The sequence below is a fragment of the Squalius cephalus genome (assembly GCF_949319135.1).
Source record: "Squalius cephalus genome assembly, chromosome: 11".
In the NCBI taxonomy this organism is placed as follows: domain Eukaryota; kingdom Metazoa; phylum Chordata; class Actinopteri; order Cypriniformes; family Leuciscidae; genus Squalius; species Squalius cephalus.
In genome coordinates this window covers 20,678,894-20,691,941 of record NC_137132.1, presented here as the reverse complement: position 1 = coordinate 20,691,941, position 13,048 = coordinate 20,678,894, and the positions used below count along the sequence as shown (strand labels likewise).

The following is a 13,048-nucleotide window of genomic DNA, read 5'->3' as shown; positions in this document are numbered from 1 at the left end:
AGGAATGAGTTCATTGATCTATAAAGCAAGGTGATACTGGTTTAAGATCCATCCATCCATCCCTCTCTCTGTATATCTATCTGTACGCATCCATCCATCCATCCATCCATCATCCTCTATCTATCTATCTATCTATCTATCTATCTATCTATCTATCTATCTATCTATCTATCTATCTATCTATCTATCTATCTATCTATCTATCTATCTATCTATCTATCTATCTAAATGTGTACCTGTAAGACCTGTAATACTTGGATTAAATTGATTTTTAAACTTTCAACAGTCATATTAACACATTAATAAGTTTTATTGTCTTGTTAAGTTTTCCATTTCTAGATAAAATATACGCTTATTGCTTTTAATTTTATTGTAGATTGTATACATTTATTTGAATTTCAATTTGAATTTGAAATTCAAATTTGAATTCTGCACTTTTCTTTATTTTTTTTTCAAATTCAATGATTGAATTGGAATTTAAAAGGCATTCGCGATTTACATAGTTACAATAGTTCCCAACCATCTTCACAATAATTGTCTTCCAGATCAAAATCACATCTTCCAACCACAAACTTGGGTGAGGTAAAAACCAGTTACACTGTTTTTTTGTGTGCACAATGTAGGTCAAATTCGAATCTGTGTCTCTCACATGAGCGCCTTAAAACATTGGGATCATCTGCTGCATCACAGCTCTGACAATAAGCACACATTTAATAGAAATCCACACAAGTCTAACATAAGCGGGAATTTGACAAGTTTCTTCTCTTTGTTAACTTCAAAAAGGGCTTAACATTGCCTGAGGAGCTCTCTTGTTAGCCGTTATCATTGCCCTATATGATAGGTGGGCTATTTGATCTCAGCGCACCAGCTCTCAGCACAATTAACGTTGCTGCATGAAGAGAAGTCGGGTCTCGGAGCTCCATATATCTCTCCAGCAGGGAGAGTTAATTGTGTTTTGAAAAATGGGCCTTGTTGCACGAATGCGACCTCTACTACTGTCTGTTCTCACCGGTTTGAGATCCCGCCTTGCTCAGAGACTTCCAACTTTCTGACACCTTTTGTTTGTAACTCAATTAGAGTGTCTTTGAAGGTCTACTCGAGCAGCTCGCTCTACATGGTTTTCCTCTGAAACTTTCCTGTTCCAGTTTTCTTAAATGGACTGGGGTATTGTGTATTGGGTCTTCGCAACACAAGAAAAACACCATTCACAGCTCAGGTGTTTCTGTTAGTGTGAAACCAAAAAGTGTCAAGTCTGAAATGCTGAGAGAGAAAGGACAGGTATAGCAAGCAGCGTCGGGCATTGCAAGCTAGGTGTTACCCGTTCCCCAAGCACACTCTCACAACTCAACAAATCACACAGTACCTCCTCTTCAATCTCCCTGTGGGACACAAAACCCACAACCGGTCATCTCCCAATTCCCTCTTTTCCAGCTTCCTCTTTGTCTCCTGTGCGTTTGAAGTCCTCTGAAGTGCTTTCACATGGGCCTAATCTCGTGTCTTCTTCTCTTCTCTTCCAGATGGTCACAAGAACAAAGAAAATATTTGTAGGCGGATTATCAGCTAACACAGTAGTTGAAGATGTGAAGCAGTATTTTGAACAGTTTGGCAAGGTAAGATCTCATTTTTCTTTTTCCCTTTGGCTAATTTCATGGAGAGATGTTTGCATATGATGAGAAACGCTGTCCCTCAACAAACTCTTTCATGTGAAGACTTTCAAACAGGCTGTTTGAGATGTGGCCATTTGGAGATGAAAGACCAGTATTCGCCTGGTCTCTGTCGCCACTGGCTGAAGTAGCCAACACCTTTTGCTTAAAGCTGCTGTATAATCATTACTTTTCCTAACTCAGATTAATGTGCACGGACAACTAGAGTAGCAAGCCACCAGTAGGTTGACTTACCTGAAAACTCTGCATTGATCATCGCTGAGCTGGTCTAAACATTTATTCAACCAAATGGTGTGCTTGGACCTGCCTAGGGTTGAGTAGTGATACAGATTGCCCAATTTGATTCTGATTCACAAGCTTTCAAATCTATTTGGTTCAATTGCAATTTGATTTGATTCAGTTATAATGTCCATTTTGCTAACATATTCATAATATATGGAAATTAAACCTCCCTCTTCTAATGATGTGTATACAGGGAAGTGTTTCAAACTGATTCAAACTGGCAACTTGTCTTTTTGAATTTAAAAGAACCAATTAAAAGTGTTATTTGTTTTAGGAATCAATCTATATTTTTTGTGCTGTATGTTTTTGAATCACTTAAAGAACTTAATCATAAGAGTCTTTTGTTAAGGAACTCAAGCTACAATGTTCATGCAGTGTAGTTTTGATTCACTTAAAATAAATCATAATAGTCATTTGTTTTGGAAATCAAGCTACAGTGCTGTTTGTTTTGAATAACTAAAAATAATTGGCTCATAAGAGTCATTTGTCATTTTAACGTATAAACTGAGAATAGGCATAGACTAAAAAGATTATGTTGGGCTTTTATGAATCAGTATCAAGATTATTCAAATAAGCAATTGAAAAAGAAATGTTTTTACCCAGTCCTACCTTGACATGTTTTTCCAAGCTTGATATCTACCTTACGCATACAGATGATTGATAGATAACCCATATCTTTGTGTGGCCCAGGTGAACTTTTCTATTTGCTGTATGATATGACTTTGAGTAAGTTCACTGTTTCTTTCTATTTCAGGCTCTGTATAAATACCTAGCTCCATTTGTTTGTAATCAGCTGTGTCTGAGTGGACCTAACACACACTTGACTTGATTGAAGGGCTCAATTATGCAGATGTTTTACTTGCCCTGCGCTGTATGTCTTGCCCTGGGGGTGTTTTCAGCAGCGCCAGCGCTGGCAGTAGACAACCGCTAAATCATTGTGATTAAAGGAACGACGGAGGATTTGTAGCTTCTTAGGTCACAAGACTATATTAGTCTTACCACAGCCCGGTTTATTGAGGCATACTTGTCTGCATCCTTACGTAAAGCTGTAGATCGTTATTTTGAATGGGCAGCGTGATCCAATAACGCTAAAGACCTCAGCGCTCAGTGTCTCGTTGTTTATAAGTTGCGAATCAAATGCAGTGTCTAATTAAGTGTCTGTCTCCGAAGACAAGAAAATTACAAATTGACCATCCGTTGGATACACACTTGTGAGTAAAGGCGAAATAAGCCTTCAAAGTGACTTGCTAGAAGGTTGGATGCTCATTTGCTGCAAACTCTTGATGACTCTGCAAGTCCGCCCACCTGGAGGTTTTGCCACACTGTGGTGTCAGTTGAGCTGATACCCGGAGGTTTGTGTGTGTGCATAGGGGCGTGTGTGCAGGCCAATTAACAGTGTCTCCTGGCGAGCAGTAGGTAGTGAGAGAATGAGGATCCTGGGAGGAGAGCAGGTGGCATGGGGCAGCAGGGTCACAGGATCTGTCTCCTTAGAAGCTGTGTTCTTCCTGAGCACTTTTTCTGTGCTATGACAGCTTACACACTCGTGCACACACACATTTAAGGGGCACTAAGGGGCATTTATTGCACAACACTGCAGAATTAAGATTTTAAAAGCCTTTCCACAAAGGCTCTTTGAGTTAGATCCACTTTTCATTAGCATACAGTCATTTCGTGCTAATGCGGCATGTTGCCTTTTTTTTACTTTCAGAGGAAGGCATGCCTAAATAATTTCAGTTGTTTCCTCCGAAACATTTTATGTGTTAAGGCAACAGACTTGGCATGGTTTGATTTAAAATCTCACTGATATTTTGCACATTCTTCGTGATGTGAATGTAAAAGACCGCCTCGCTCCCTTCATAAACCTTCATGTGCCCTAATTACATAGGATGGCTTATGCTTAGTCATAGGTTTATTGTAATCGGCTTGGAGTAGATCTCCAAACAAAGTACACTTATTCTGCTAAGTTGAAACAACTCCTATTTACTTCATTACCAACCTCCCTTACTCTCTCTCTCTCTCTCTCTCTCTCTCTCTCTCTCTCTCTCTCTCTCTCTCTCTCACTTTAGTGTTCGCTGTGCTGTTGTGGCCAGGATTTAGTTTCATTAGGCCTGAGAGTTGTTTCCAAGCCAGTGCTCTGCCACAATCAGGCCTTTATGCCTCCTCTGTCCTGGTTCCCATATCGGTCTGGGTGAGAGCCAACTTCTACCATTTCAGGGGCAAAATTTTAACCTCCTGCAGTCCCAGATATGCAGTTCGTCATTGGAAGCACGTATAATATACAATATCCAATTAAAAAATAAATACTTAAATATTTAGATATTTTTATATTATTCTATTATTTATATTATTAAAAATATATAAATTATATTTTCTATAAAACATATTTATATTATATGTGTATAGGTAAAAAAAAATACTGATATTAATTATATTATTTATATATTGTGTTATTAACATATAATTATTTTTTTAAATATTTATTAATTATTATAATGAGATTTTGTTATGTAATTATATAATTGGTTGTGTTGTGTTGTAGCTACTATATTGTGTACTAGGCACATCCAGAACAGTATTAACAATCAATATTCAGAACTGTAATTATTCATTTTGAAATAAGTTTTAGATGTTTTAGAGACAACTTGAAATGGCAGTTGCATTTTATTCTGACACATTTCATAGTGAGTAGGAAAATAATTCATCATTATATAATTTTTCTAAGTCCACGTGGCTTTGGGTTACATGAGCAGAAAGGACATTTTGTTTCACAAGCAGAGGATTTTTATCTGAAGGTGACTAGGGACATTTATTTAGAAAGTGAATAAGGTCAATTTTGGTTTCATGTTGTCTTTAAAAGTGAGAACTTGAACTAAGAATTGTGTATTATCATGTTTCCGTAATGAAATATCAGAGTTTTCTCTTTCTCTCAGCTTCAATATTAACTGAGGACAGTGGGCTGCCTGTAATGACTGCATCCAGAGCACTCACTGTTAGTTAATTTAGCATACCTGGTGAACCGCTAACATTTAATAACGGCATTCGATTTACCTCAGGCTCGGGTAATAAAAACAGTGCACTGCTCTATTTGCAAGCCTCACTGCATCACTGAATCCTTAAAGTCTGATTTGATAAGCTTGTTTAACGAGAGGTGTTTGTGGATTTGGTGTGAAGAGTTTATTTCAGACACATTTTCCTTGTGTACACTGTGAGACTGTGGGAACATGACAGCGTATCAGTAGTGAGAGTAATGGCGGCCATCCAAAGTTGCCTTAAAGATGCACCGTCTTCCTTCCAATGTTAGTTCCTTTACGATTCTTGGGGTGTATTTTTCTCACCATTGTCCTTCAGCTTGAACATTTCATGCCTGGTGCTTTGTGAAGCTGCTTTAAGACAATCTCAATGCTTAAATCACTATATAGCTAAATTGGATTGGTTAAAGTTGCTGTGCATAAGCAAATAATAAAGATTAGCAAAAGCCTCTGGACTGTTTAAAAACAGGGATAAGATTTAACATCACACCGTTGCTTATGCTATATGTAACGGTTGTGTTCTGTGAATTTCCACTTCCTAAATTTGGTTTGGAGTTTTTTCAGAGTGTGCAGCTTCAGCTTCGTGAGCATTTCATGGTTTATTTTCTTTTAATGTCTTAGCAGGAACTTCATTGTCTGGGCAGAGATGTGTTATTTCTTATCAAAAGGACTGCCTTCCTCCATAAGAGTAGCCAGGGAAGTGTCCTCTATTCACTGTGAGGGTTAGCAGTAAATCCCCACGGACTTCTATGGAGCCCGTAGCCCTTAAATGTTCTCCACACATCAGTGGCCTTGCACAAGTGGGAAGTCACTAACAAAAGGTAGAAATTCTTAAGGGCGGCTGAAATAGTCAATCATGGGCTCCCCGCTCTCCAGTGCCCTCTGGAGTGAAGGGAGAAAACAAATGAGAAGCTAGTGAGGGATGAAAAGGGAAGGTAAGGGGAAAAAGCAGCTTTTGAACTGGTTGGGATTAGTTTTAAGATGATGCGCTCTCTCTAGACTCCTCCCTTCCTCTGCTCTCATCTTCCTGTCTCCCTCCCTCCACTCATCCTCAGCAATCCGAGCCCACACCTGTATTTGTTTCGCTACCGAGTCTTTAACAAGGTCTCAAAATGGCTTTCACAGAGCTTGTGTTAACCAGTGAAACCAAATCTTCTTGTGAAGATTGAAAACACAATTGATTTTGGGCAGGGCTGAGGTCGCCGGCCCAGACCTCACTCTCTTTCCGCCTCTGTATGCTCTGACGCGCCTTGAGATTGATCTCTATCCTTCTTTAATTCCTTTTTTTCCCTCCATTGTTTATCTTGGCTGGACACACATCCAAAATGTCCGAAGTGTGTTCTCCCTCTCCAAGGAAGTTTATAATATTTAGAGAGAGCTCTTTCCAATCATCTTAATGGTGATTGCTCAGCTGACACGCAAGTAGCGACTTCCCTGAGCTGTGACATCAGTCAGCAGATAATGTACAACTTTTAGTCTCCAAAAGTCTAATTACTGGAAAAACATCTATTATAATATTAAGAAAGTTTCTGTTGCTTGTGAACTTTATTTTTCCAGAATACATTCACTTTTATTATGAAGGATTTGGTGTCATTTTAAAAATAAGTAAGAATTAAGAACAATTGAAAATATTTTATTCTTCATTTATTCTTAAATTTGTCTATATTTTTTATATATATTATATTTAATATAAAATAATTGTGTATTTTAAGATTGTATAAAATGTGTATCTTAAAGATGTAGTACTTTTTTAATGAATAAATTGATGATTGATTCCTTATTCCTATTGTTAAGTGGCACTAATTTTCCTTAATATTGACTTGGAAGCATTTTTTTCAGCAGATTAATGTATTTACAGCATCTGCCTGCTAACCAGTCAAACTTTGCCCCCATAGTCCTCGTCTTCTTTCTCAACATCCCCAACGTTTTGGGTGTTCTAATTGTGCATGAATGCCGTGGTACGTATTTGTAATGAAAGCTTAATATTTCTTCTTTCATGGCAGAATGCGCTAGGGACCTGTCTTGTAGCAGTTGGTGTGTAAATGATCTTTAAAACATTTTGCTGAAGGAAAAATAAAACTCAGGGTACCCAGAAGATTTCCCCTCAGTTGTCGGAGCGGCTCAGAAGCTTTCAACCCAGCGACTCGCTCACGGTTACGGGCTCTAAAGCGCAGGCGGCGAGATCTAGCTTAGCAGGACCGTTTGAAAGAAAAATGAGACAAATGATTTAACACTCTCCCTGACCTTTGTTTGCTCTAAGTATTGGCTGTGTTTCCAGGAGTCAAGGGGGGATGATTTTAAAACGCCCACTGGAGAATTGGAAGTTAAACTGCTTCTTGGCAATGATTTCCATTTTGATTCCACTATTTTCTTTATCGTCTCCTTAAGTCTATAGTTCAGCAGTACATCTTGTTGTTCAGGACCTCCCCAGAGTACATCATTTATAAACTTGTGGTGATGGATTGGCCTTAGTTTAGCTGCCTTGTATGCACCAGAAGGCCCCTGTGCTTTTACCTTATACCCATCAGAAGGCTAGTTTTTGTCTTTTATAGCATTATTTACCTGGACGTCTTTAAATCACGTCGTCCAATGGAAAGAGCTTGACCACATTTGGCTAACTTAATCACTCTAATCACTCTCTGTTAATTGCTTTTTCCTCGTCAAAGTCCCTGTGCTCTAAGATGATTTAGAGGGCACGAAAGCTGGAATCAAGGTCTTGTAGATGTCGTCAGAGCTGTGGCGACGCAACGTTGCATCATACGGGCTGGCTTTATCTTCGACTCTGAAAATAAAAATGTGTTTTATGTGCTTTATGTATTTAGATTATCTCTAACAGATGGTTTGTTAACGTTTAAGTGCAAATTTGAGGTATGATGAAGCTTTACATTGGGGATAACATATTTAAGCTATATTTAATTAGTGTTTGGGTTAGTCTTTGGTTAAGATGCATTTAAGGTTGAGGTTTGCAAATAGCGGTATACCATTTACATTGTCCTTTTAGTTTTGATTATAATCTTTAATTATAAGAACATTTTGGAATTTAGTAAGTCAGTCATCTGTATAATCTTGCACATATGCATACAATGTCTTTGCCCCCTCATGTATTGCCTTACTTTTTCCTCTTTTTTTTGGATTGCTTTCAACCTGTTTTCCACCTGTGCTTGTGTTATCAAAGTAAATCTTCAAACAGGGTCTCTTTTTAAGCATAGATTGCCTTGATTGCCATTGAACTGAGTCACTGGGATGGATAGGCCTCCGGGGCTGGTCACATTTGTTTAAAAGGACCAGCCGTTTTTTAAGAAGATTGACCGTGATTGAGGAGGATTTTCAGGCCCTTCTAACATGAGCAAATCTCTGAGAGATAGCAAGCCTCAAACCGCAGGCTATTTTAGGTTGAAGAGAAAGACAGAAGCCGAATGAAGAGGTAAAATGCTTCTCTGAGATTGTCCACAATTTGAAGGTGTTTGTTTTTTTGGGTCAAAAGATCTGCTTTGGCTTCAGCTCAACTTTCTGCATTGAGTGGCACTATCAGATCAGCTTTGGCCGCTCCCACTGTGCCTGAACAGCCACAGGCCGCACCGGCCGATTGCGATCTTTTCCACCACTCCCTAGGCATAGAGTGCACCAATTAAATCAGCTCCGTGCTCTATTAGGATTTAACCGGGAAAAAAGGGACCCATTTCTATAGAGACCATGACATTTCCAATCCCCCTACTGGCACCACCCGTTCACCTGTGGAGATAGCCTTGGAGTGGTAATAACTTTTGACTCAGGGGGGCTTCTGTGATCTTCAAGCTTCCAAGATGTGGCCTCAAATAAGCCTCCACCTGCCAGGCCGGCTCTTAGTGAGAGAGGCACCTCTGTGTCCCGTTGCGCTGTGAGCTCACAGGAAGTCTGCACCGGGCTGATATTCCACAAAGCTGTCCAGGAGCATAGAAGCAAAAGCAGGTTTTGAGTGACAGCTTCCTTTCACTCTCAAACGTGACAGTTGGAAAACAGGATTATCGCAGCGTAATTCAGACCGTGGTCCGTTGTGAACTTTGAGAGGAGCTTTTTGGTGATTATTTTTTTTAAATTCTCCTTTGGCGGAGAAGATTGATACGCTCGTAGTTTTCTCATCAGCTCAAAGAGGCGGATGCGAAGAAACGAGAACATTTAAATGCTCAGCATGAAAACAGTCAGTGTGAGCTCGAGAGAAAGACGCGGCGATGAGAGAGAAATTATAACTAGAGTTGTCTCTCCTCAGCGTCCCTCCAAAATCTGATTGGGCTGACAGCATGGGTGCTTATTTGGCGCAGGGCCATCTGAACGCTAACACGCTGTTACACGTCGTGCACGAGTAACATAAAAAAAAGCACATAAAACAATGTCCCATTGGGATAACTACCTCTCCCACTCAGAATGCTTTGAAAGCTTTAAATGGCCTTCTTTCGGTCCCCCTCTCTCCTTCCACCTTATGCTCACTAGAAGGTACAGCTTGTTTTTTTTTCTCCCCGCAGCTTGATGCAAAGCTTTAATGAAGCCTCAAAGGTATTGGGCATCATATACAATTATCAGGCTTACACTGCGAAGAATGGCTGTATAACGTACGCTAGAGCTACGTAGGGGCTCTAGTGGACCGGTTCCAAGTGGTGTGAGGGAGAGATAGGAAAAGAGACACATAAGATGGAAGAAAAGGCCTCATCCGCATATAATTAGACCGAATTTGCTCAGAGACTCAGCCTTTCTTAAAGGGCATGTCCTCTCAGATGAGTGTCAACAACTGTGGGGTTCTGCTGTGTTGCCTCTGTAGATGCAGAGATAGAGGCGGGGGAGGCGAGAAGGATAAATGGATGAAGCAGATTGGATTGATAAATATATTCGGCACATGCTGGCACACATTGCACGCGCATGTGTGCGCGTTAGCGAGCTCTTCATGACTGTTTGCGCTGTTTGAAGCGAGCAAGCAAGGAAGCCTTGAAGGACTCTCCAGGCTGCAGTGCTAATTAACTCAAATGCCAATGCATTACCTGGCTGCTTTCTTTGTTTTTGTTTTTTAACAAACTCTCATGCCGCCCCACTCCATGGGCCCGGGTCAGGCATAATACGTCATTGGAGAGCACAGTAAGGTTGAATTTGCACCGTGGGGGTTGTGGGTTTTTTGTCGCTCGAGATGGATCCCGTGGAGTAGTGTAGCGAGAGGCCAAGGTTAAGTAGTCCCTCACCAAATGCATGAAGATGCGTCCGAGACGGGATGAACGGGAATGAAAGAATGGAAATATTTAGAGCTTTTGTGCATCAAAGTAATGAGCATGTTTTGTATATTTAGTTAAACAAGCAAATGTACCTTCTGCAATGAGTAAATCTTTACACCTCTAAATCATAAATAAAGTTTTTTGTCAGGTTCTAATTGGATAGATATACCACATGCGCCAGAACGAGTTTGGGCCAACCCTTCCGTATTTTAATGACAAACACATTTGCAATGACAGATATATATATATATACTAGACTTCAGGAAATGATACTTCCTTAGGCAAGCCGCTCCAGCACGGAGCCCGAGCACCCGCTGCCCTCCTCCCTTACGCTGGCTTCCTTCCCAGGCAGTGATCCTTTTTAGATTTGACTTATGAAAATAAAAACACTCGCAATCCATTAAAATGAATTATATTTTGCTGACTGATTTATCGTCCCCTGAAGGTTTCCAACAAGAATAACTTGGCATTAAATGTCACCTTGAAATGGATTAAAGGAGAGATAGATTTTGTAATTGTTTTCACTGTCTGCGAATAAGTTTTGCTGTGTATTTCAGGTCCTCCCGACAGTCTTTATCAGCGCTGTGGGGGGAAGTGACGGTTTGAAATGTCACAGGGACTCTTTTGAAAAGGCAGCTTGTCAGTTTTATCCCGACGTCGATGAGGAGTCGACTGGCCTGCTGGTGCCTTTGCCTCGGGAGCCGAACTTCACAATGAGGGAGTGAATGTTTCAGATGATTAAAAAGAAGACGAGTACAAGCGCTCTAATTTCCCTCCACAGCAGGTGGTTGTCATCCATCCTTCCAAACAGCTGGTGGGAGGGTGGGCCGGGGGCTGGCGAGGAAGGGGTCTGGGCCCGGTGCCCCCGTCACCCGCCTTAATGACAACACACTGCTTCCCCGGCGTCCAAACAGCAGCCACACGCGCAGATGTTCAATCTGCGTTTCTGACGAAATGCTGTCGAGACCGCTCAGAGACCCCAGAGTGTTTTCAAATTGTCCTGAAGGTCTGGCCTTCTGGCACTTCCTCTGAGTGACCACATATTGCGAGTACCATCAAAACATGCTTTTCAGAGTGTCTGGGGGCCGAATTGCTAATTTAATGTCGGAACTGAGGTGTAGTGGTTAAGTCTGACTCTGGCTTGTGACTCTTTTTGATCTCATTTCAACCACCATTTCTTTGTTGTCATTGAAATAGGAAAACAGTCAAAAATAAAATGAATTGTAGAGCAGCAAACACAACTAGCATAGAAAAAAAGCTAGCAAACTGCATGGCACATGTCTGTTTGAAGTGTCAACGTTAAGGGCACCCAAACGAAGACTAAATCATTCACAGCGTGACTCGTCAGGAGAAGAAAGGCCAACTGACTTCAGTTTTGGGGTCCAGACTTAATTAAAATTATCACAAACTGCAGAGAATCAAGCAGAGATGCATGCCGTGTTCCGCTATGATAAATAGAAAGCGCAACTGCAAGAAGAAAGCAGACGAAAAAATGACTTTTCCCCCACCTCCTTCTCTGTTTGATCTGTCACAGTGGTCCGAACAGGCTGACCACACCACCCTGGGTGTCAAAGGGAGCTCTTTTAAGTCTTTCGCAATCTCCTGCACCCTGTTGGCTCGAAGTCTTACTCTCAGGGCGGAGGTGCCATCTCTGCTAATTATTAATTATCGGGAATGAGTCGGATTTTAGACCATAATGTAATGCAGGCCGCTTTTCTCTCCCAATCCGCCAGTACTGATGGGTGCTTCTCGCAGGGTGCCAGGTGTCCCATGGTTGGCACAGACTGCCAATCCTTTTGTTTATGAAGAAACAGACGGATGGCAATCACCACAGAATGAGTGTGAATGAAGGGGATTTTACCAGCTTTGTGAACCAAAGTCCCCCTTTCCACATGACAAGAGTAAATTACAATATGCCAAACACATTGGTGATGTTTCTCTAGTTTCTTTGTCATTTTTGTTCCTTTTACATTAATGGCTGCATTCACACAGAATACAGTTGTCAGTCCTGTTTTAGAGTGCTAAATATGGTTACTTTGACACACAGTTGAGTTATAAACGAGAGTGACAATCACGCTTTTCATGACTTTCTTACATTTTCAGCACTCACAGAGATGAAAATATGAGCTGTGTGTCATCTAAATGTTTTAGGTCCATTTGTTATCGTCCCATCAAAGCTGTTCCCGTCTGTTTGGATCTGATTTAAGTGTGATAAGACTTTCTGGTGTCATATAAGTCACCATCTTTGTTATGTATTTGTTTTCTTGTGTAGCTCTTGTCACAATACACATCGTTTTAAAGCAGCTTTACAGATTGGATTGGTATATTGTAATATGCATCATAGGTTAAAGGATGATTTGAGAGTCACAAATGTCACTAAATATGGTTATCAATTCCAGAGGAACTATATATCAGTGCTATAGCCTATTGGTTATTGGCTGATATAAGATATTTTTTATCGTTTATCCATATCTGTTAGCATTGTTATTTAATATTTATAGTGTGTGTGTGTATGTATATATATATATATATATATATATATATATATATATATATTTATTTATTTATTTATTTAAGATGAAAAACATACTTAGTTCAGCTTTAAAAGCGCTAACAAATTAATAACACTGTTAAATGTGATCTTTAACAAATCTTGAAATGATTATCCATTTTTCATACTGTACATAATGCTGATACCCCAATTCACTTATAACATAAATTCTAAAAAGTAAGATTAGTTCTTTTAATTTTGAATATATTTAAAATAATAAAGAAATTGCACATAATTCTATGAAATATTTCATGAAAATAATTGGTTTATCTGTATCAGACAACATTT

At 39.9% G+C, this 13,048-nt stretch overlaps 1 protein-coding gene across 23 annotated transcripts in view; it reads left to right on the top strand.

Annotated features, from left to right (window-relative positions):
- The window catches only part of msi2b (musashi RNA-binding protein 2b), a 268,592-nt gene that overhangs the window by 68,341 nt on the left and 187,203 nt on the right, over positions 1–13,048 (top strand). For all 23 annotated transcript variants that reach the window (XR_013822713.1, XR_013822714.1, XR_013822715.1 and 20 more), the window contains exon 6: positions 1,518–1,610. Coding sequence is in view for 18 of the 23 variants with exons in the window: in XM_079885752.1 (XP_079741878.1) it covers positions 1,518–1,610 (93 nt within the window). In the remaining 5 variants the exon portion in view is untranslated. The remainder of the gene's footprint in view (positions 1–1,517; positions 1,611–13,048) is intronic.